The following is a 25153-nucleotide window of genomic DNA, read 5'->3' as shown; positions in this document are numbered from 1 at the left end:
CCATTATATTGTCTGGATCCAGTTTTGAGAGTGTTTATCCCCAAGTGTGTCTCCCAAGACAAAAAGTCTGGGGCAGAAAGGGAGTTGAATACCCGAAACTTCACCAATATACTCATGTATCATAATCCAAAATTTTTTAATTCTGGGACAGGACCAGAGCGCATGTTCTAAGTGCCCTTTATCCACCTCACAGCCCCAGCATTCAGGGGTGTTTTTCAACCCTGATCTATGTAACCTTGCTGGAGTCCAATAAAAACAGTGTAGGATCTTAAACTGAATAAGGTGCACCCTCAGATCTCTGGACATTGTTTAGACATTTTTGCAAATGTTGTCCCACTCCCTCATCTCAAAAGTCACACTCAGGTCTTTTTCCCATGCTCTTTTAAGACCCAACAGAAATTTGTCCCCAGAGATTTGTGTTAAAGCTGAATAATAAGTTGTGGCTTTGTGACCTTTACCATATGCAGCCAGTACAGTACACAGCATTGTAGCAGCTTGTGGGGATTGCTGTGCAGAACCAGAAGTTGTATGTAGTAAATGATGCAGTTGAAGATATCTCCAAAATTGTGGCCTAGAGATACCATACTGTTGGGTTAATTCATTAAAAGATTTTAAACTATTACCATTATAAAAGTCTCCCAATTTAATTATACCTTTTCCTTGCCATTCCCGTCAGAGGAATGGGGACTTATCAATACCCAACTTTGGGTTCATCCAGATACTCGAGGCTTCATTCAAATATGGATTAAATTTAAATAATCTGGCTACCTTATTCCTGAACAAATGCATATGTGATCCAATTGGGTGAGACCTTGCCTCAGGAGATAACTTGATAGACAAACATTGTAACGGAGGGACGGGAGGAAGAGCAGAACACTCAATATGAAACCAAGGGGGCGCACTCTCTGGAGGGAGAGACCAGCGTGCTAAGAGTAAAGACATAGTAATAGTATATTAACCTTGGCAAACCTAAGCCCCCGCCCCCCTTTCAACTGGCAATTGTAATTTGTTGAAGTTTAAGCATGGGCATTTACCATTCCAAATAAAAGCCTTAATCATTTTATCAAATTGCTTAAAATATGTTAATGGGATTTGAACTGGTAACGATTGGAACAGATAATTAACCTCTGGAATGCTATGCATCTTCAAGGCATTTACTTTCCCCGACATTGACAAATACAATGATGATCAGGAAATTCTCTGCAATAATGGATCAATATTTAATTTTACTAAATCTTTCAGTTGAGGGGAAAAATTAATACCTAAATATCGTATATCCTTCTTTGGTCAGTGAAATTGGCCTGGGTAAAAAGCAGTCAACAGTAGTGCTTCCGATTTTGTCCAATTAACCTTATAACCTGAGAATCTAGACTAAGATTTTATAATGTTAAAGTACATGGCACCGAATGACTGGGATCCGACACAAATAATATCATCCACATAAAACAGTTTCTTCCCCCAAACCATCAGACTCCTCAACACCCAGAGTCTGGACTGACACCAACTTACTGCCCTCTACTGTGCCTATTGTCTTGTTTATTATTTATTGTAATGCCTGCACTGTTTTGTGCACTTTATGCAGTCCTGGGTACGTCTGTAGCCTTGTATAGTTTTTTGTGTTGTTTTATGTAGTTCAGTGTAGTTTTTGTATTGTTTCATGTAGCAACATAGTCCTGAAAAACAATGTCTAATTTTTTTTACCAGTTATGGTCGAAATGACAATAAAAAGTGACTTGACTTGATCAGTTTATGAACCTGTCATTCCACAGATATCCCTATAAAGTTCTCATTCTCTCTGATAGCTGCTGCCAGGGGCTCCAAAACTAGACAGAACAAAACTGGGGAAAATGTGGAACCCTGTCGGGTACCCCTTCTGAGAGAGAAGTAAGGTGAAATGTAAGCACTAGTTTGAACCGCTCTTCAGGGTTACTGTGTTATATAACAGTCTAATCCATTTTAAAAAGATGGGTCCAAATCCAAAATATTGAAGAATCTTAGATTCTTGATTAGTCAGGGTGTGAAGGGCTACAGGGAGACGGCATCAGGAGATTGGGGCTGAGAGGGAAAATGGATCAGCCACGATGAAATGGCAGAGCAGACTGGTTGGGCCAAATAGCCTCATTCTGCCCCTTTGCCTTCTGGTGTTGATATTCGAGAGGGTCCAGAGGAGTTTCACGAGAACGATTTTAGGAATGAAGGGGTTAATGTATGAGAAGCATTTGATGGCTCTGGGCCTGTTCTTGCTGGAATTTAGAAGAATGAGGGTTGAAACCTATGGAGAGTTGAGGACCAGAGTGCACAGCCTCAGGATAGAGAGATGTCCATTTAGAACAGAGATGAGGAGGAATTTCTTTAGCCAGAGGGTGGTGAATTTCACAGTTGGTTCTGGAGGTCAAGTCACTGGGTTGATAGGCTCTTCGTTACTCAGGGCATCAAAAGTTACAGAGAGAAGGCAGAAGAATGGGGTTAGAGGGAAACTGAACCAGCCATGGCGGAGTAGGCTCAACAGGCTGAATGGCCAGATTCTGCTCCTATGTCTTATGGTAGTAAATCAACAGCAAATGTCAACAGCCCCCAGCACAAGCCAATGTTCCCACCATTGTTGCTGTTGTCATCGATCAGCACAATCTCCTTGAGCAGGTGGGCTGGCGTTTTAGACATCACCGAGTGCATCGACCGGAGGATCACCGAGGAGGCTTCGTTCACAAAGATGAAGACCACGCTGATCTGAGGGAGGTTAGTCGGGTAGGTGAGGTTCCTGCACCTGGACAGGTACAACCAGAGAAAGCAATGTGACTTCACAGATTCTCCTGGAGAGATGCATTCATGTACACTGTTCCCAGCCCTCACCACCCCTCCACCTACCAGTTAAACCCAGTGGGAGCCACATTCCCATATTCTGACTTCAGGATCAAGGATCAACTTTATTCAACATTCACATCTACATGTTTTGTGGATTTTGGTTAATTGGGACAACTCTTAAAGAACAAAACCTAATCGAGAAACTAGCTGGTATTCTCTTCATTTATTTGGGACACTATGCCACTAAATTGGGGCAGAAGACTGTTCCCAAACAGTTTCTAACTGGACTCAGATACAGGGACTTGCATGCCCGTTGGACATTATAATTGCTTGAAGCAAACAGTTTTTATATTGCATCAGTTACATTTGTTTGTGTTCACAAAGCACTGACTTTGTCATTGATCGTTGGCAAGAAATAAGCACTAAGGCAATTGAGGACTATTTTACTCACTGCGGTTTCAAGCACAAGTTTGGAAATGCCAGAAACAGCCTGGAGTGAAAATGAAACAAGTTCACTACTCCAACAACTTAGGACCTACGAAGAATTTGAAGGTATCAACAATCATCTTGAATGTTGCAATGAAAATGAAGATTTGGAGGATGCAATTGTTGAAAGTTACGTGAAGGCAGCTGATGCACCATCAATAACTCTCGGAGACGGGAGGTGAACGATAGGCTTTTATTAGCAGCAAAAGGGAGCTCGGCATCTCGGAGACTGAGGGAGGAGCAGTGCCCCAATCGCCTTTATACAGGGGTCTGTGGGAGGAGCCACAGGAGCAGTCAGCAGGGGGGCATGTCCAGACAGGTGTACATAGTTTACCACAGCAGCCCACTACCTACACTAGGAATCTGCATTGGTTTTGTTTTTTTACAGTCAATCAAAAGAACATGGCAGTATATACCGGATAAATTCCTCCATCAATAACTATTAGGAACGAATACACAGTTTTATAGCACTGTAGTAAGTTTGGTACTGTTCAATTTATTCTGAATTTCATTTAAATACACAAATTGTACTCAGTTAGATGGTGGTTTTTCCTATACCCTTAACCTATTTTCATGATACTTCATCTAATTGGGGCAATCGCCTAATTGGGCCAAAAAGCACCGGTCCTGATGTGTCCCAATTAACTGGAATCCACTGCATTAGGACTTTGCTGTAGTGTGTTGGCACAAAGTGCAACAAACTTTTTACATATTAAGTAAATAAGAATAAGAATATAAAAACAAAACAATAAACTGCTAAAATATTAAATAAATTAAATAGAATTTTTTTTTTAAGTGCCAGGGTCACAGTAGAGACAAAGACATAAGACACGGCCTCCTCTCCTACCACAATGAGGCCATTCTCGTGTTGGAGGAGCAACACCTCATTCCTTCCAAGCTGACGCCATGAACATCAGTTTCCCAAATTTCTGGTAATTTCTTTCCCTCCTCCTTCTTTCCTCTCTTCCTTTTCCGTTCCCTATTCTGGTTCCCCCCTCACCTCCCTCTGGATCTCCACCTACATCCCCTTCTCCCAAGGTCAACACTCCTCTCCCATCTAATTCCTTCTTCTTCTTCATCCTTTTACCTCTTCCACCTGCCCCCTGCCAGCTTCTTACTTCACCCCCCTCCCCTGTCTCACCTGCCCCCTGCCAGCTTCTTACTTCACCCCCCGTCTCACCTGTCCCCTGCCAGCTTCTTACTTCACCCCCCCCGTCTCACCTGTCCCCTGCCAGCTTCTTACTTCACCCCCCTCCCCTGTCTCACCTGCCCCCTGCCAGCTTCTTACTTCACCCCCCGTCTCACCTGTCCCCTGCCAGCTTCTTACTTCACCCCCCTCCCCTGTCTCACCTGCCCCCTGCCAGCTTCTTACTTCACCCCCCTCCCCTGTCTCACCTGCCCCCTGCCAGCTTCTTACTTCATTCCCCTCCCCTGTCTCACCTGCCCCCTGCCAGCTTCTTACTTCACCCCCCTCCCCTGTCTCACCTGCCCCCTGCCAGCTTCTTACTTCACCCCCCTCCCCTGTCTCATCTGCCCCCTGCCAGCTTCTTACTTCACCCCCCTCCCCTGTCTCACCTGCCCCCTGCCAGCTTCTTACTTCATTCCCCTCCCCTGTCTCACCTGCCCCCTGCCAGCTTCTTACTTCACCCCCCTCCCCTGTCTCATCTGCCCCCTGCCAGCTTCTTACTTCACCCCTCTCCCCGTCTCACCTGCCCCCTGCCAGCTTCTTACTTCACCCCCCGTCTCACCTGCCCCCTGCCAGCTTCTTACTTCACCCCCCCGTCTCACCTGCCCCCTGCCAGCTTCTTACTTCACCCCCCCATCTCACCTGCCCCCTGCCAGCTTCTTACTTCACCCCCCTCCCGTCTCACCTGCCCCTTGCCAGCTTGAACTCCTCCCCCCATCTTCTTATTCTAGCTTCTATTTCCTTCTTTTCCAGTCCTGACGAAGGGTCTCAGTCCTAAACTTGGACAGTTTATTAATTTCCACAGATGCTGCCTGACCTGCTGAATTCCTCCAGCATTTTGTGTCTGTTGCTCTGCATTCTTGTGTTTATATACATAAGGCATGCTCTCTAATCCAGGCAGCATCCTGGTGAATCTCCTCTGAAGCTTCCACATCCTTCCTGTAATGAGGTGACCAGAACTGAACACAATATTCCAAGTGTTGCCTAACCAGGATGTTTTAGAACTGCAACATTACCTCGTGGCTCTTGAACGATCCCTGACTGATGAGGGCCAAGAGAACAGACAAATTCTCAATAATTCTATCAACTTGTGCAGCATGGACTTTGGGGCATGGCCACGGAGACCCCTCTGTTCCTCCTCACAGCTAAAGATCCTGCCATTAACCTTGCACTCTGCCTTCACATTCCACCTTCTGAAGTGAATCACTTCCAACTTCCCCGGCTTGAACTCCATCTACCACTTCTGAGCCAGGCTCTGTATCCCGTCAACCTGCCATTGTAACCTTCAACAACCTTCCATGCTGTCCACAACTCCAGCAACCTTTGTTTCATCAATAAAGTTCATCATTTCCAGTGGGGTGAAGCTGCATGATCACCAACTGACAGACCCTCCTACTCTTTGTACTCTGACACAGTGCTGAGGTCACCACGTACCCATCAGGCCTGAAGTCGGGGATGGGCCTGTCCAGCGGGAGCTGGTCGCTGAGATAACTGTTGTAGCCATAGTACTGGAATTTCCTCCAGGCAGCAAGCCGTGTCTTGGGTGGGAGGTTGTCTCCCCACTGGGCGAAGAGTGGAGAGTTGTCGATAGACTCAGCATCTGCGTTCTCCTCCTGCTTCTGCGGAGATTCTGGCACATAAACAGAGGACACACATCAGCAATCACCACAAAGCACTACAGCACAGAAACAGGCCATTCTGATCATCTAGTTCGTGCTGGCCTGGTCTTTGGCTATGCCTGTTGGACCGCTGCCCTTGATGGCAGCAAGTTTGGTGATTGGGCGATCCAGCTCTTTGCTGTTCCCGAGAAGGTTCCGGGAAGCACCATTCAGAAACCTCACGGCAAAGGTACTAGAGATGGGGGGCGAGCTAATGTCCAACTCCATTGCGCTGATTAAAGCTTCCATTACTTGCCAACTAAAATGACAAGGAAGATTGAAACATGGAGGGGAACTTGGAGGGCAAGCGCTGATGGTCTTCTGATTGCAGGTGGGATCATTCTGACCTGTTGCTGTGCCAAATTCTCTCTTTTTCCATAATGCTGGTGAATGCTACTGAGGTTTCAGCACATGGATTTTGGACCATGGACTTATCTTTTTGGTCTTGTGTTTTTTCTATTCTGTGTTTTCACTACTCTTTTTATTTTGTCGTGCGGGGGGGGGGGGCTTGGGGATCGATGTTCATGTTGTGTGGGGAGGGGTTTGGGGATCGATGTTCATGTTGTGTGGGGGAGGGGTTTGGGGATCGATGTTCATGTTGTGTTGGGGAGGGTTTGGGGATCGATGTTCATGTTGTGTGGGGGGGGTTTTGGGGATCGATGTTCATGTTGTGTGGGGGGGGATTGGGGATCGATGTTCATGTTGTGTGGGGGAGGGGTTTGGGGATCGATGTTCATGTTGTGTGGGGGAGGGGATTGGGGATCGATGTTCATGTTGTGTGGGGGGGTTTGGGGATCGATGTTCATGTTGTGTGGGGGAGGTTTGGGGATCGATGTTCATGTTGTGTGGGGGGGTTTGGGGATCGATGTTCATGTTGTGGGGGGGGTTTGGGGATCGATGTTCATGTTGTGTGGGAGGGGTTTGGGGATCGATGTTCATGTTGTGTGGGGGGGGTTTGGGGATCGATGTTCATGTTGTGTGGGGAGGGGTTTGGGGATCGATGTTCATGTTGTGTGGGGGGTTTTGGGGATCGATGTTCATGTTGTGTGGGGGGGGTTTGGGGATCGATGTTCATGTTGTGTGGGGGGGGTTTGGGGATCGATGTTCATGTTGTGTGGGGGGGTTTGGGGATCGATGTTCATGTTGTGTGGGGGGGGATTGGGGATCGATGTTCATGTTGTGTGGGGGAGGGGTTTGGGGATCGATGTTCATGTTGTGTGGGGGGGGGTTTGGGGATCGATGTTCATATTGTGTTGGGGGGGGTTTGGTGATCGATGTTCATGTTGTGTGGGGGGGGTTTGGGGATCGATGTTCATGTTGTGTGGGGAGGGGTTTGGGGATCGATGTTCATGTTGTGTGGGGGGTTTTGGGGATCGATGTTCATGTTGTGTGGGGGAGGGGTTTGGGGATCGATGTTCATGTTGTGTGGGGGGTTTTGGGGATCGATGTTCATGTTGTGTGGGGGGGTTTGGGGATCGATGTTCATGTTGTGTGGGGGGGTTTGGGGATCGATGTTCATGTTGTGTGGGAGGGGTTTGGGGATCGATGTTCATGTTGTGTGGGGGGGGTTTGGGGATCGATGTTCATGTTGTGTGGGGGGGGGTTTGGGGATCGATGTTCATGTTGTGTGGGGGGGTTTGGGGATCGATGTTCATGTTGTGTGGGGGGGGATTGGGGATCGATGTTCATGTTGTGTGGGAGAGGGGTTTGGGGATCGATGTTCATGTTGTGTGGGGGGGGTTTGGGGATCGATGTTCATATTGTGTGGGGGGGTTTGGAGATCGATGTTCATGTTGTGTGGGGGAGGGGTTTGGGGATCGATGTTCATGTTATGTTGGGGAGGGTTTGGGGATCAATGTTCATGTTGTGTGGGGGGGTGTTTGGGGATCGATGTTCATGTTGTGTGGGGGAGGTTTGGGGATCGATGTTCATGTTGTGTGGGGGAGGGGTTTGGGGATCGATGTTCATGTTGTGTGGGGGAGGGGTTTGGGGATCGATGTTCATGTTGTGTGGGGGGGTTGGGGATCGATGTTCATGTTGTGTGGGGGAGGGGTTTGGGGATCGATGTTCATGTTGTGTGGGGGGGGGGTTTGGGGATCGATGTTCATGTTGTGTGGGGGAGGGGTTTGGGGATCGATGTTCATGTTGTGTGGGGGGTTTTGGGGATCGATGTTCATGTTGTGTGGGGGGGGATTGGGGATCGATGTTCATGTTGTGTGGGGGAGGGGTTTGGGGATCGATGTTCATGTTGTGTGGGGGGTTTTGGGGATCGATGTTCATGTTGTGTGGGGGGGTTTGGGGATCGATGTTCATGTTGTGTGGGGGGGTTTGGGGATCGATGTTCATGTTGTGTGGGGGAGGGGTTTGGGGATCGATGTTCATGTTGTGTTGGGGAGGGTTTGGGGATCGATGTTCATGTTGTGTGGGGGGGGGTTTGGGGATCGATGTTCATGTTGTGTTGGGGAGGGTTTGGGGATCGATGTTCATGTTGTGTGGGAGGGGTTTGGGGATCGATGTTCATGTTGTGTGGGGGGGGTTTGGGGATCGATGTTCATGTTGTGTGGGGGGGGTTTGGGGATCGATGTTCATGTTGTGTGGGGGGGTTTGGGGATCGATGTTCATGTTGTGTGGGGGGGGATTGGGGATCGATGTTCATGTTGTGTGGGGGAGGGGTTTGGGGATCGATGTTCATGTTGTGTGGGGGGGGGTTTGGGGATCGATGTTCATATTGTGTTGGGGGGGGTTTGGTGATCGATGTTCATGTTGTGTGGGGGGGGTTTGGGGATCGATGTTCATGTTGTGTGGGGAGGGGTTTGGGGATCGATGTTCATGTTGTGTGGGGGGTTTTGGGGATCGATGTTCATGTTGTGTGGGGGAGGGGTTTGGGGATCGATGTTCATGTTGTGTGGGGGGTTTTGGGGATCGATGTTCATGTTGTGTGGGGGGGTTTGGGGATTGATGTTCATGTTGTGTGGGGGGGGTTTGGGGATCGATGTTCATGTTGTGTGGGGGAGGGGTTTGGGGATCGATGTTCATGTTGTGTTGGGGAGGGTTTGGGGATCGATGTTCATGTTGTGTGGGGGGGGTTTGGGGATCGATGTTCATGTTGTGTGGGGGGGGGTTTGGGGATCGATGTTCATATTGTGTTGGGGGGGGTTTGGTGATCGATGTTCATGTTGTGTGGGGGGGGTTTGGGGATCGATGTTCATGTTGTGTGGGGAGGGGTTTGGGGATCGATGTTCATGTTGTGTGGGGGGTTTTGGGGATCGATGTTCATGTTGTGTGGGGGAGGGGTTTGGGGATCGATGTTCATGTTGTGTGGGGGGTTTTGGGGATCGATGTTCATGTTGTGTGGGGGGGTTTGGGGATTGATGTTCATGTTGTGTGGGGGGGGTTTGGGGATCGATGTTCATGTTGTGTGGGGGAGGGGTTTGGGGATCGATGTTCATGTTGTGTTGGGGAGGGTTTGGGGATCGATGTTCATGTTGTGTGGGGGGGGTTTGGGGATCGATGTTCATGTTGTGTTGGGGAGGGTTTGGGGATCGATGTTCATGTTGTGTTGGGGAGGGTTTGGGGATCGATGTTCATGTTGTGTGGGGGGGGTTTGGGGATCGATGTTCATATTGTGTGGGGGGGTTTGGGGATCGATGTTCATGTTGTGTGGGGGAGGTTTGGGGCTCGATGTTCATGTTGTGTGGGGGGGGTTTGGGGATCGATGTTTATGTTGTGTGGGGGGGTTGGGGATCGATGTTCATGTTGTGTGGGGGGGTTTGGTGATCGATGTTCATGTTGTGTGGGGGGGGTTTGGGGATCGATGTTCATATTGTGTGGGGGGGTTTGGAGATCGATGTTCATGTTGTGTGGGGGAGGGGTTTGGGGATCGATGTTCATGTTATGTTGGGGAGGGTTTGGGGATCAATGTTCATGTTGTGTGGGGGGGTGTTTGGGGATCGATGTTCATGTTGTGTGGGGGAGGTTTGGGGATCGATGTTCATGTTGTGTGGGGGAGGGGTTTGGGGATCGATGTTCATGTTGTGTGGGGGAGGGGTTTGGGGATCGATGTTCATGTTGTGTGGGGGGGTTGGGGATCGATGTTCATGTTGTGTGGGGGGGTTTGGTGATCGATGTTCATGTTGTGTGGGGGGGGATTGGGGATCGATGTTCATGTTGTGTGGGGGGGGTTTGGGGATCGATGTTCATGTTGTGTGGGGGAGGGGTTTGGGGATCGATGTTCATGTTGTGTGGGGGGTTTTGGGGATCGATGTTCATGTTGTGTGGGGGGGGATTGGGGATCGATGTTCATGTTGTGTGGGGGAGGGGTTTGGGGATCGATGTTCATGTTGTGTGGGGGGTTTTGGGGATCGATGTTCATGTTGTGTGGGGGGGTTTGGGGATCGATGTTCATGTTGTGTGGGGGGGTTTGGGGATCGATGTTCATGTTGAGTGGGGGAGGGGTTTGGGGATCGATGTTCATGTTGTGTTGGGGAGGGTTTGGGGATCGATGTTCATGTTGTGTGGGGGGGGGGTTTGGGGATCGATGTTCATGTTGTGTTGGGGAGGGTTTGGGGATCGATGTTCATGTTGTGTGGGGGGGGTTTGGGGATCGATGTTCATATTGTGTGGGGGGGTTTGGGGATCGATGTTCATGTTGTGTGGGGGAGGTTTGGGGCTCGATGTTCATGTTGTGTGGGGGGGGTTTGGGGATCGATGTTCATGTTGTGTGGGGGGGTTGGGGATCGATGTTCATGTTGTGTGGGGGGGGTTTGGTGATCGATGTTCATGTTGTGTGGGGGGGGGTTTGGGGATCGATGTTCATGTTGTGTGGGGGAGGGATTTGGGGATCGATGTTCATGTTGTGTGGGGGAGGGGTTTGGGGATCGATGTTCATGTTGTGTGGGGAGGGGTTTGGGGATCGATGTTCATGTTGTGTGGGGGGGGTTTGGGGATCGATGTTCATGTTGTGTGGGGGGGGTTTTGGGGATCGATGTTCATGTTGTGTGGGGGAGGGGTTTGGGGATCGATGTTCATGTTGTGTGGGGGGTTTTGGGGATCGATGTTCATGTTGTGTGGGGGGGTTTGGGGATCGATGTTCATGTTGTGTGGGGGGTTTTGGGGATCGATGTTCATGTTGTGTGGGGGGGATTGGGGATCGATGTTCATGTTGTGTGGGGGAGGGGTTTGGGGATCGATGTTCATGTTGTTTGGGGGGGGTTTTGGGGATCGATGTTCATGTTGTGTGGGGAGGCGTTTGGGGATCGATGTTCATGTTGTGTGGGGGGTTTTGGGGATCGATGTTCATGTTGTGTGGGGGAGGGGTTTGGGGATCGATGTTCATGTTGTGTGGGGGGTTTTGGGGATCGATGTTCATGTTGTGTGGGGGGGTTTGGGGATCGATGTTCATGTTGTGTGGGGGAGGGGTTTGGGGATCGATGTTCATGTTGTGTGGGGGAGGGGTTTGGGGATCGATGTTCATGTTGTGTGGGGGGGGGGTTTGGGGATCGATGTTCATGTTGTGTGGGGGAGGGGTTTGGGGATCGATGTTCATGTTGTGTGGGGGGGTTTGGGGATCGATGTTCATGTTGTGTGGGGGAGGGGTTTGGGGATCGATGTTCATGTTGTGTGGGGGGGTTGGGGATCGATGTTCATGTTGTGTGGGGGGGTTTGGGGATCGATGTTCATGTTGTGTGGGGGAGGGGTTTGGGGATCGATGTTCATGTTGTGTGGGGGAGGGTTTTGGGGATCGATGTTCATGTTGTGTGGGGGGGGTTTGGGGATCGATGTTCATATTGTGTGGGGGGGTTTGGGGATCGATGTTCATGTTGTGTGGGGGGGGGTTTGGGGATCGATGTTCATGTTGTGTGGGGGGGTTTGGGGATCGATGTTCATGTTGTGTGGGGGGGGGTTTGGGGATCGATGTTCATGTTGTGTGGGGGGGGTTTGGGGATCGATGTTCATGTTGTGTGGGGGGTTTTGGGGATCGATGTTCATGTTGTGTGGGGGGGGATTGGGGATCGATGTTCATGTTGTGTGGGGGAGGGGTTTGGGGATCGATGTTCATATTGTGTGGGGGGGTTTGGGGCTCGATGTTCATGTTGTGTGGGGGGGGTTTGGGGATCGATGTTCATGTTGTGTGGGGGGGTTGGGGATCGATGTTCATGTTGTGTGGGGGGGTTTGGTGATTAATGTTCATGTTGTGTGGGGGGGGGTTTGGGGATCGATGTTCATGTTGTGTGGGGGAGGGATTTGGGGATCGATGTTCATGTTGTGTGGGGGAGGGGTTTGGGGATCGATGTTCATGTTGTGTGGGGAGGGGTTTGGGGATCGATGTTCATGTTGTGTGGGGGGGGTTTTGGGGATCGATGTTCATGTTGTGTGGGGGAGGGGTTTGGGGATCGATGTTCATGTTGTGTGGGGGGTTTTGGGGATCGATGTTCATGTTGTGTGGGGGGGTTTGGGGATCGATGTTCATGTTGTGTGGGGGGTTTTGGGGATCGATGTTCATGTTGTGTGGGGGGGATTGGGGATCGATGTTCATGTTGTGTGGGGGAGGGGTTTGGGGATCGATGTTCATGTTGTGTGGGGGGGGGTTTGGGGATCGATGTTCATGTTGTGTGGGGGGTTTTGGGGATCGATGTTCATGTTGTGTGGGGGGGATTGGGGATCGATGTTCATGTTGTGTGGGGGAGGGGTTTGGGGATCGATGTTCATGTTGTGTGGGGGGGGGTTTGGGGATCGATGTTCATGTTGTGTGGGGAGGGGTTTGGGGATCGATGTTCATGTTGTGTGGGGGGTTTTGGGGATCGATGTTCATGTTGTGTGGGGAGGCGTTTGGGGATCGATGTTCATGTTGTGTGGGGGGTTTTGGGGATCGATGTTCATGTTGTGTGGGGGAGGGGTTTGGGGATCGATGTTCATGTTGTGTGGGGGGTTTTGGGGATCGATGTTCATGTTGTGTGGGGGGGTTTGGGGATCGATGTTCATGTTGTGTGGGGGAGGGGTTTGGGGATCGATGTTCATGTTGTGTGGGGGAGGGGTTTGGGGATCGATGTTCATGTTGTGTGGGGGGGGGGTTTGGGGATCGATGTTCATGTTGTGTGGGGGAGGGGTTTGGGGATCGATGTTCATGTTGTGTGGGGGGGTTTGGGGATCGATGTTCATGTTGTGTGGGGGAGGGGTTTGGGGATCGATGTTCATGTTGTGTGGGGGGGTTGGGGATCGATGTTCATGTTGTGTGGGGGGGTTTGGGGATCGATGTTCATGTTGTGTGGGGGAGGGGTTTGGGGATCGATGTTCATGTTGTGTGGGGGAGGGTTTTGGGGATCGATGTTCATGTTGTGTGGGGGGGGTTTGGGGATCGATGTTCATATTGTGTGGGGGGGTTTGGGGATCGATGTTCATGTTGTGTGGGGGGGGGTTTGGGGATCGATGTTCATGTTGTGTGGGGGGGTTTGGGGATCGATGTTCATGTTGTGTGGGGGGGGGTTTGGGGATCGATGTTCATGTTGTGTGGGGGGGTTTGGGGATCGATGTTCATGTTGTGTGGGGGGTTTTGGGGATCGATGTTCATGTTGTGTGGGGGGGGATTGGGGATCGATGTTCATGTTGTGTGGGGGAGGGGTTTGGGGATCGATGTTCATATTGTGTGGGGGGGTTTGGGGATCGATGTTCATGTTGTGTGGGGGAGGTTTGGGGCTCGATGTTCATGTTGTGTGGGGGGGGTTTGGGGATCGATGTTCATGTTGTGTGGGGGGGTTGGGGATCGATGTTCATGTTGTGTGGGGGGGTTTGGTGATTAATGTTCATGTTGTGTGGGGGGGGGTTTGGGGATCGATGTTCATGTTGTGTGGGGGAGGGGTTTGGGGATCGATGTTCATGTTGTGTGGGGGAGGGGTTTGGGGATCGATGTTCATGTTGTGTGGGGAGGGGTTTGGGGATCGATGTTCATGTTGTGTGGGGGTGTTTGGGGATCGATGTTCATGTTGTGTGGGGGGGTTTGGGGATCGATGTTCATGTTGTGTGGGGGAGGGGTTTGGGGATCGATGTTCATGTTGTGTGGGGAGGGGTTTGGGGATCGATGTTCATGTTGTGTGGGGGAGGGGTTTGGGGATCGATGTTCATGTTGTGTGGGGGGGGTTTGGGGATCGATGTTCATGTTGTGTGGGGAGGGGTTTGGGGATCGATGTTCATGTTGTGTGGGGGGTTTTGGGGATCGATGTTCATGTTGTGTGGGGGAGGGGTTTGGGGATCGATGTTCATGTTGTGTGGGGGGTTTTGGGGATCGATGTTCATGTTGTGTGGGGGGGTTTGGGGATCGATGTTCATGTTGTGTGGGGGAGGGGTTTGGGGATCGATGTTCATGTTGTGTGGGGGAGGTTTGGGGATCGATGTTCATGTTGTGTGGGGGGGTTTGGTGATCGATGTTCATGTTGTGTGGGGGGGGTTGGGGATCGATGTTCATGTTGTGTGGGGGGTTTTGGGGATCGATGTTCATGTTGTGTGGGGGGGGTTTGGGGATCGATGTTCATGTTGTGTGGGGGGGGGGTTTGGGGATCGATGTTCATGTTGTGTGGGGGGGGTTTGGGGATCGATGTTCATGTTGTGTGGGGGGTTTTGGGGATCGATGTTCATGTTGTGTGGGGGGTTTTGGGGATCGATGTTCATGTTGTGTGGGGGGGGTTTGGGGATCGATGTTCATGTTGTGTGGGGGAGGGGTTTGGGGATCGATGTTCATGTTGTGTTTTGTGTGGGGGAGGGGTTTGAGGGGTTTGATGTTCTTGTTGAGTTTTTGTTAGTTTCTTGTGAAGGAGTGGGGGCTTTGGAGATCGATGTTCTTGTTACATTTTGTGCGGGGAATGGGGGGGGCTGATGATCGTGTTACTGGCTTTACTGTTTCTCTCTGAACTGACCTCCACGCTTTTTCGTTGTTCCTTGGCTATCTGGAGAAGAACAATCTTAGAGTTGTGTACTGATAATAAATGAACCTTTGAACCTTTTGAAGGAGTGAGACTGAGCAGCTGGTTGAGTGGTGTTGCAACAATAACCTTGCTCCCAGCGTCGGTAAGATCAAGGAACTGACTGCAGTTCAGGAAGGGGAAGTCAAGGGAACACAAACCAGTGCTCATCAAGAGGCCAGAAGTGGAAAGGGTGAACACCCCTGAAGATCTGCCCTGGGCCCAACACACTGATGTAGTTACAAAGAAGGCACGACAGTGGTCGTATTGCATTTGGAGCTTGAGGAGATTTGGTATGTCACCAAACACATTCACAAGTTTCTACAGATGGAACATGAAGGGCACTCTAACTGGCTGCATCACCGTCTGGTAGGGAGGGGCCACGGCACTGGATCAGAAAAGGCAGCATTCATCTTTAAGGATCCTCATCACCCAGGACAAGTCCTCTTCTCTTTGCTACCGTCAAGGAGCATGAAAACACACACACGTTTCAGGAACAGCTTCTTCCCCACTGCCATCAGATTTCTGAATAGACAATGAACCCGTGAACACTATCTCACTATTGTTTTGCTCACTCTTCCACTAGTGATTTAATTAATTATATATCTTCTTGTAATTCATAGTTTTTATTACTATGTTTGCAATGTACTGCTGTCACAAAACAACAGATTTCACCACATATGCCACTGATTTTAAACCTGATTCTGACACCTAATAAATCGAACAAGTGCCTAATAAATACCCGATAAACTTCCCTTAAACATTGAAATCAAGCCTGCGCCCAGCACTGTCATTCCATGCTCTCACTGCCCTCTGAGAGAAGAAACTCTCGCTCAGATTCCCCTTAAATATTTCTCCTTTAACCCATGACCTCTCGTTCCAGTCTCTCCCAGCCTGAGAGAGGCAAGTATACAGGGATTTTTGGAGAGAATTCCATGACTCAGCCTTCAACATCTCTGAACATCCAATGCTGGCTCCCAGTGAGTGAAGCAGCCCGAGAGTCCAGACTCTGTGTGAAGACACCCGGTTCCCTTGGCTACGTAAGTCCAGGGAAGGCACTCTCCGGTCCCGCCAAACTCGTGAGATTGAAATGGCTCTCCCACCCCAAACCCCAGTTTGTGTCAGTGCTGTGCAAGTTGCTACCGTGCCCAGAAACAGCGGACAGCACCCTGCATATGATTATAGGAATTATATTTATGAATCTTACTTAATAAAGAAAAGAAAGAGAACAACCCAAAGGGCCCATTCTAATTAAACAGTCAAATGTGCACAAGCAGGAGCTCATCTTGAACTTCTCTGTCGCTCTCGCACTGGGCCCACCGTCAACGTGAAAGCTCGCACCATCTTCCGAACGTTGCCCACAATCCATCAGGTGTCCCACTGGGTCGTATCCTACGACCGATTCTCTCCAGCATCTTCCGCCAAACAAAAAGGACCCAGTTCACACTGGTGTCAGTCACACAACACAAAAACACACTCCCCTCATCGGACAGCTCTCATTGCAAAGCACCCATTATCTCTAACTATAACCCAAACACAGCTCCTGCAGAAAGGCCAGTGAAACCTTTCCCAGGGCGTTACACGTACAAATTCCAGAGCAGTGGAGGGCACCCACGTCGCTAAGCAGGCTGTTGGTCATGATTTCCAGCAGATCATTTCAAACGATCTGTCCTGGACCCAGCACTTAAGTGCCGTCACAAAACGGGCATGGTGGCACCTCTACTTCCTTAGGAGTTGGCGAAGATTCGGCATGACATTTAAAACTTTGACAAACTTCTACAGATGTGTAGTGGAGGGTATATTGACTGGCTGCATTTCAGCCTGGTACGGAAACACCAATGCCCTTGAACAGAAAACCCTGCAAAAAGTACTGGATCCAGCCCAGTCTGTCACAGGTAAAGGCCTCTCCACCAACGATTATCTACTGTCACAGAAAGTAGTGACTATCATTACGAACCCCCATCACCCAGGACATGCTCTCTTCTCACTGCTGCCATCAGAAAGAAGGTACAAGAGCCTCAGGGGCTACACCAATAGGTTGAGGAACAGCTATTACCCCTCAACCAAGAGGTTCTTGAACCAGAGGGGCTAACCACTCATCCCAAAACTGAGTTGCTCCTACAGCCCAAGGACTCACTTTCAAAGACTCATGTTCTTGATACTAATTAATATATTCCTTATTTATTACTATTTTTTTTATTTTTGTGTTTGCAGTTTGTTGTCTTTTGCACACTGGTTGTCCGTTGTGCTATGTGTAATTGTTCATTAATTCTATTCTGTTTCTTCACATTCAGTCTGACTGCCCACAAGAAAATGAGTCTTGGGTTTGTACCTCCTACCTGATGGTAGGGTACCAAAGAAATTGTTGGACAGCCTAGAAGTCTTCAACCTGAAAGGGAGCAGAAGTTAATCCTGAAACAAAACCAAAAGAATACCAGAGAAGCTCATTCCAACTTTTCTGTTTTGTACCAAATTATTTCTGCTGAAATGCTGGAATCCATTTTCCCACTGCAGACACTGCTGAGTGTTTCCAGCATTTTGTTCATTTAACATTCCTCTTCATTCTGTTGTATTTAAAAATTCCAGCATCCTTTTATTATTATCATTGTTACTTTTATTTTTTCTCAGCTCAAGCTGGAAAAACCTGAGGTACGGGCATAGCTAAACACGCTCATTTCTCCTTTGCTCAGAACTTTCAGACTAGTCTAGTGGTGTTTAGTATTGTGGCTTTCCAGAGATTTACATGAATATTGCTGTGTAGACCTAGTTGTTTAATGCTGTTGTGTAGTGACTTTGGGATAACACCAGTTGTAGATATTACCATTGGGACAATTTATACCCTGTTCATGTTCCATTGTCTTTCAACTTCCTCTTTTAGTTCAGCACATTTCTGTTGTTCTTCTGTCTGTCGTGTGTGTTTGGAATGGCTCTATCTACTCAGTTGTTCTTGCTTGTTTATTGGATAGTATTATATGCAGACAGTTATTACGGATTGACCTATCTGTAAAAATGGATCGTCCGTAACATAATTTGTAGGATTCGGACTCTAAAACGGGATCAGGCTTGTGTTTATAGGAAGGTATGGTGCCTTTTATGAGTTTGTATTATAAAGCAAGACGAGGTTGGCTACTTGGTTGTGCCTGTGTGAGTAATCAGATTGTGTCAAACTGCTGCAGGAATCTGTAATGTGTTGGGTTGTTTCTGGTTTCGCTTGGCATTTTCTGCATTTATCATCTTGATTTGTTGGTCTTTATTTGGCATTTTTGACTTTTCTTTTGTTAAGCACCTGGCCCTGTAATGCCACAATGTTCTTGGGAAGAGGTCTCCAACTCTGAGCCGGGAGTTTGACGCTTCCTTGTTGACATCAGAGTCTGCTCAGATTGTGGGGATGCTCTCCATGGAGGGTCATGCTCTTCCATGGGTTAACTTTTCCTTCTGTCGAGCTGTGCTCTCATTTAAGTGTAGTGGTGTGTACTCTTATCGGAATTGCACATGCCCTGTTTCATTGATGACCATATATCCTCAGATGTTTTATCTGATGGTTATTATTACTTCCGACGTGGCATGTTGGCACTAGAATGTGTGGCTACAGTTGTGGGCTGCTCCAAGCACAGAGAACACACAACACTACAGCACAGTACAGTTGGAAGAGTCTCGGCCTGAAGCATCGACTGTGCTTTTCTTCCATAGATGCTGCCTGGCCTACTGCGTTCTTCCAGCACTCTGTGTGAGTAGCACAGTACAGGCCCTTCAGCCCATGATGTCATGCTGATCCTTTAACCTACTTCTTAGATCAATCTAATCCTTTGCTCCCACATAATCTTTCTTTCTCTATCATCCACGTGTCTAAGACTCTCTTAAATGTCTCTACTTCTACCAGCACCTCAGCAGGTCGCTCCATGCACCCACCGCTCTCTGTGTAAAGAACCTGTTCTGACACCCCCAACACCTCCCTCCAATATTCTTAAAAGTTATGCCCCTGGCATTGGGCATTTCTGCCTTGGGGAAAAGTCTCTGGCTGTCCACTCGATCTATGCCTCCTATTATCTTGTACACCTCTATTCAGTCACTGCTCATCCTCCAACGAGAAAAGCTCTTTTCACTGTATGTTTTGATGTACGTGATAAAGAAATCTGAACCTGACATTTAAAATCTATTGCATGTGACTGAATTTACAGGGAAGTAGCCTCCCTTTCCCTCTCATCGTCATCAGCAGCACCTGACAGGCAGAGGCGCTGGGTAAAGACTGCAGGGAATGGAACTGTTCCAGAGAACGTCAGGACCGTCACGCCCCGCTGGTGTTACAAGGCTGTGATGTTTTGCTCACAGCCTGCGGCCAGGGAGATGGGAAAAGAAATCCCTCCCAGGCCCCAGGCTGATTAAAGATGTACAGTTTGGCCCACCCACTGTCCCACTCTCTCTCTCTCTCTCTGCACTGTCTTCAGAATCGTCAATGGCTAATGGAGATGAGACGCCACAATTCAGGTTCCTGAATCTCAAATAATCTGCGGATTCTGAAAACCCAACATAGAACAAAAAACCTCCATAAAACCCTGGTTGGAGCACACTTGGAATATTGTGTTCAGTTCCAGTCGCCTGATTGTAGGAAGAATGTGGAAGCTTTGGAGAGGATGCAGAGGGGATTTACCAGGATACTGCCTGGATTAGACAGTGTGTCTTATGAGGATAGGTTGAGTGAGCTAGAGCTTTTGTCTTTGGAGCGAAGGGAGATGACAGGAGACTCCACAGAGGTGTTCAAGATGATACGAGATACGTATTGATTGAGTGGACAGTCAGGGACTTTGTCCCAGAGTCAAAATGAATCACATGGGGGGGGGGGTGGAATTTGAGGTAATTGGAAGATTGGAAAAAGTGTAGGAGGATGTCAGAGGCAAGCTTTTGTTTAAACAGAGAGTGGTGAGTGTAAGAGCAATTTCTGGGTTTAGCACATTCACATTTAGCAAATGACATTGGCTGCCAGTCTTTACATCTGAATATGCATTGTGGATTTGATTTTAACGCAGCTCTGAATAGGTTCAGAGACCAGCCAGGCACGTAGCTGACGGTCTGCAAATACATGAGTCCACTCACCATTCCAATGCACGGATGAGACAGTGATTAGCACTTGTGTTTGGCGTGACGGTGCGAAGATTGTAAGTACGGATTTGTTCGACGTGTCGGTGGGAAGATGTAAGTTCTGATTTGTTTGAACCGTTGTGAATCTCCTTTGTCCTTTCGCACATAAAAAGAGTTTAGTGCTGGGCACAAGTACTCCTTTGACTGACAGCGTCCCCATATTGTGCCTGCTGCACCTCATGTTGTCGAATAAAGAAGCTGCTTCATACTACCAATACTTTTCTCCAGTGACCTCATGCGTGCAACAACAGTGGGTGTGTGGGACGCCCTGCCAAGGGTGGTGATAGAGGCAGATACATGAGGGACATTCAAAGACTCTTAGCACACGGATTATGGAAAAACGGAGGGCTACGTAAGAGGGAAGGGTTAGATTGCTCTTAGAGTAGATTAAAAGGTCGGCACAATATTGTGGGCTGAAGGGCCTGTACTGTGCTGTAGTGTTCCCTATTTCATTACACTGGGAAAACTCGACAGGTCAGGCAGCATCTGTGGAGGGAAGTTTCACTGCTGCCTCTCTGTGATCTCTGGCTCTTTGACCACATGCTCACCCACACACTACATGATCACCTCTCCTCTCCTATCAGATTCCACCTTCCACCCCTCCACTCCCAGCTTCTAACCGTTCCCCACCCATCGTCTCACCCTATCACTCGCCAATCTGTCCTCCTTCCCCATCCTCCACCTGCTGCCTTCCCCCTTCCTTTCCAATCCCGGTGAAGGGTCTCGGCTCAAAATGTCGACTGTTTACTCTTTTCCATCGATGCTCCTGGCCTGCTGAGTTCCTGCAGCATGTTGTGTGTGTTGCTCTGGATTTCCAGCGTCTGCAGAATTCCGTGTCTATTGCATTAACATCTTGTTTTTGTACAGCCTTTTTCTGTCTTCATGACCTTGTACAATCTGGTTGTATCATGACCTGGTAAGCCTACAAAAAGTAGTGGTTACAGCCCAGTGCATCACCATTTCGACATCTCCCAGGAGCATGGTCACAGGCAAGCAGGGCCCCCACCACCCAGGCCATGCTCTCTTCTCACTGTTGCCATCAGGAAAAAGGTCCAGGAGCCTCAGGTTCTGGAACAGTTATTACTCCTCAAACAGAGGGGATAACTTCACTCACCCCATCACTGAATGTTCCCACAACATATGGACTCACTTTCAAGGACTCTTCATCTCATGTATTCTTCCTTCCTCCCTCCCTCCAATCAATTCAGTTCAATTGAATTCAAGCTTATTTGTCATTCAACCATGTGTGGATACTCATGAATACAGCCAAACGAACAACATTATTCTGGGGTCAAGCCACAAACACAGTACCAACAGTCACACACAGCGCAAAGCACACACAGGAACCAACTAGAGAGCAGGCCATTCTAGATTGGGTATTGAGCAATGAGGAAGGGTTAGTTAGCAATCTTGTCGTGCGAGGCCCCTTGGGTAAGAGTGACCATAATATGGTGGAATTCTTCATTAAGATGGAGAGTGACATAGTTAATTCAGAAACAAAGGTTCTGAACTTAAAGAAGGGTAACTTTGAAGGTATGAGACGTGAATTAGCTAAGATAGACTGGCAAATGATACTTAAAGGGTTGATGGTGGATATGCAATGGCAAGCATTTAAAGATCGCATGGATGAACTACAACAGTTGTTCACCCCAGTTTGGCAAGAAAATAAACCAGGGAAGGTAGTGCATCCGTGGCTGACAAGGGAAATTAGGGATAGTATCAAATCCAAAGAAGAAACATATAAATTAGCAAAAAAAAGCGGCACACCTGAGGACTGGGAGAAATTCAGAGACCAGCAGAGGACAAAGGGCTTAATTAGGAAAGGGAAAAAGATTATGAGAGAAAGCTGGCAGGGAACATAAAAACTGACTGTAAAAGCTTTTATAGATACGTGAAAAGAAAAAGATTGGTCAAGACAAATGTAGGTCCCTTACAGTCAGAAACAGGTGAATTGATCATGGGGAACAAGGACATAGCAGACCAGTTGAATAACTACTTTGGTTCTGTCTTCACTAAGGAGGACATAAATAATCTTCCGGAAATAGTAAGGGACCGAGGGTCTAGTGAGATGGAGGAACTGAGGGAAATACATGTTAGTAGGGAAGTGGTGTTAGGTAAATTGAAGGGATTAAAGGCAGATAAATCCCCAGGGCCAGATGGTCTGCATCCCAGAGTGCTTAAGGAAGTAGCCCAAGAAATAGTGGATGCATTAGTGATAATTTTTCAAAACTCCTTAGATTCTGGATTAGTTCCGGAGGATTGGAGGGTGGCTAATGTAACCCCACGTTTAGAATAGAATGATGTCCACTTGGAATACAGACCCTGCCTCCTGCCTGCGTGTGACCCAGTGATGCAACACATATGCATCTCAACAATGCTGTGGTCCTCAACAGTGTCACTTCGGCTGTTCATAAGACACAGGAGCAGAATTAGTCCAGTTACCCATCGAGTCTGCTCCATCATTCAATCATGGCTGATCCTTTTTTCTGCATCTCAGCCTCACTCCCCAGCCTTCTCCCCGTAACCTTTGATGCCATGGCCAATGAAGAACCGATGAAGCTCTGCCTTAAATACACCCAACATCCTGAACTGACCGTGAACACGAGTCAGGATCCGGTTTAATATCACCCACAAACACACGCTGTGAAATGTTTTGTGGCAACCTCACGTTGCCACACATAAAATTAAAAACTATAAATTATAATAAGAGGTACATATAAAAATGAATTAAATAATAGTACAAAAAGAGATGGAAAAAATTCTGACGTATTGTTCACAGGTTCATTGTCCATTCAGAAATCTGATGGTAGAGGGGAAGAAGCTGTCGCTGGATCAGTAAGTCTGTCTTCAGGCTCCTGTCTTCAGGCTCCTCCCTGATGGTAGCAATGAGAAGGGGGCATGTCCTGGGTGACAGGGGTCCTTAATGTCAGATGCTGCCCTTTTGAGGTATCGTCTTTTGAAGATGTCCTCGATGCTGGGGAGGCTGGTGCCCACTATGGAACTGGTAGAGTTTACAATTTCCTGCAGCTTCTCCCGATCCTGCGGCGTGCCCTCCGCCAGATACCAGATGGTGATGAGCCAGTCAGAATGCTCTCCACAGTGCATCTGTAGAAATTTGTGAGTGTCTTTGGTGACATACCAACCCTCCTCAAACTGCTAATGAAATATCGCCACTGTCATGGCTTCTCTGTGACTGCATCAACGCGTCCTTCCTAGCAATTTCTTTTCTTGGCCTGCTTAGTTTGCAATTTTTAAATAATTTTATATATTTGCACTGCACAGCTGCCACAAAACAAGAAATTTCATGACATATGTCATTGATAATGAACCTGATTCTGGTTGTTTTCAACAAAATAAATCCTCCCATGGTTCTTAACAAACATCTGGCACTGAGCCAGATGTATTTTTGGGTCAGTACAACTGGATGTGAGCCAGTATCCCAGCAGTTCCATCCCACCATCCAGCCACAGTCATACAACAAAGTAACAGGCCATTCAGCCCACTATGCTCATACTAGCTATTGTATTTATCAATCCAGTTATTAGCCTTCCCTGCCTTGATAATTTATACACCAGTACAGTGCAGGAGCAGGCTGTTCAGCCCACTATGTCCATGCCAACCCCTGTGTTCAGCATGAATTCCATTTCCATTGCCTGGATGGTCTTTACTGGTGATTCATGTTCTTGCCCAGATGCTTTACGGATGTGATATGAGATTTGGTCTGCATTACCCTCTCAGGCTGAACAATCCGGACTCTAACCACCTTCTGGGTACAAATATTCCTCCTTTGATCTTCTCATAACCCCTTCTTTAACCTAACACCCATAATGGGGAGTGACAGCAGCGAGCCAGACTGGGAGAGTCCTGGGCCAGTCTTTTCCAGGTGTAGCCTGTGTCCTTCCTGTCAGAGACGAGGCGTTTGGAGCTTCCTCTAGTGTTTCTGTAGCTTTGGATTTTACGGCATGGGGTTGCTGGCCCCATGCCCAACCGTCGTCATTTCGTGCTGGATTTGGGACTGTGCATGACAGAGTTCAAAGCCTCTTACCTTAAACCTCTGCCATCTTGCTCCAGACAGATAAAAGATTCTTACTATCCTTACCTGTCCCTTTTTGTATGCTTCTGTCAGGTCACCCTGCACCTTCCTCTGATCCTAAACTCAGCTAATCAAATCTCTCCTTATAACCAAAATGCTCAGATCCAGAGAACCTTTGCAGCCTTTCCCGTGTAATCACATCCTCCTGTTGAAGTAAATGCCGTCATCAATAAAACTGAGCCCGGAGCACGCGCATGGTTAAAACTCAAACACACTTTATTTACCTGTGCACAAGGAGAACAGCGTGGCCCCAGTCACACACACTGTCCAGAAGACTGAACAGCAAACTGCTATTTTTATACAGAATTGACTTATCAATTATAGCTATTGATCATTATAAATTGTAAATGTTTGAATTCCTTACTCGCAAGATCAAAGGCCATTCACTGAATTGATAAAGTCAATCAAACTTCAAGCAAACAGCCGATGTTATTCTGAAGTTAGTAAAGACAATACAACCTTTGCTGTTGGTATGTTGCACCTCCTATTATCTCATCTGTCCCTGGCATCCCCTATCGTGTAATTGACGCTAAGTTTTTGGAAGACTTTCTGGAAAAGTCTCCCGACAGAAGCCTCACTTGTTTGGCTTGAGTGTACACGATCTCATCAGTGGTAAGCAGAGGTGTCTCCGACAGTCTCACTTCAAAGGTCTTGCTTGACTACAACGGCCCCTGGCTATCCTTTCCTTACCATGACTTCCACCCTACCCAGAGAGTAGAGACCAGATTGTGCTTGGTACAGTTGGCATTGTCTAGAGAGATTGGGATCTTATGTTGCAGATGTAAATGCCACTTGTAAGCCCACACTGGAAAGATGCCATTAAGCTGGAAAGAGTGCAGAG

At 48.3% G+C, this 25153-nt stretch overlaps 1 protein-coding gene across 1 annotated transcript in view; it reads right to left on the bottom strand.

Moving 5' to 3' along the window:
- Positions 1 to 25153, bottom strand: part of galnt18b (UDP-N-acetyl-alpha-D-galactosamine:polypeptide N-acetylgalactosaminyltransferase 18b) — a 112012-nt gene that overhangs the window by 62722 nt on the left and 24137 nt on the right. Inside the window, exons 2-3 of the mRNA XM_059976229.1 lie at positions 5909 to 6104; positions 2598 to 2764 (exon numbers count right to left, since the gene is read on the bottom strand). Coding sequence (XP_059832212.1) covers positions 2598 to 2764; positions 5909 to 6104 — 363 coding nt within the window. The remainder of the gene's footprint in view (positions 1 to 2597; positions 2765 to 5908; positions 6105 to 25153) is intronic.

Source organism: Hypanus sabinus, chromosome 7 (assembly GCF_030144855.1).
Source record: "Hypanus sabinus isolate sHypSab1 chromosome 7, sHypSab1.hap1, whole genome shotgun sequence".
NCBI lineage: Eukaryota > Metazoa > Chordata > Chondrichthyes > Myliobatiformes > Dasyatidae > Hypanus > Hypanus sabinus.
Note: the sequence above shows the minus strand (reverse complement) of the source record. Positions and strands in the feature narration are given on the sequence as shown.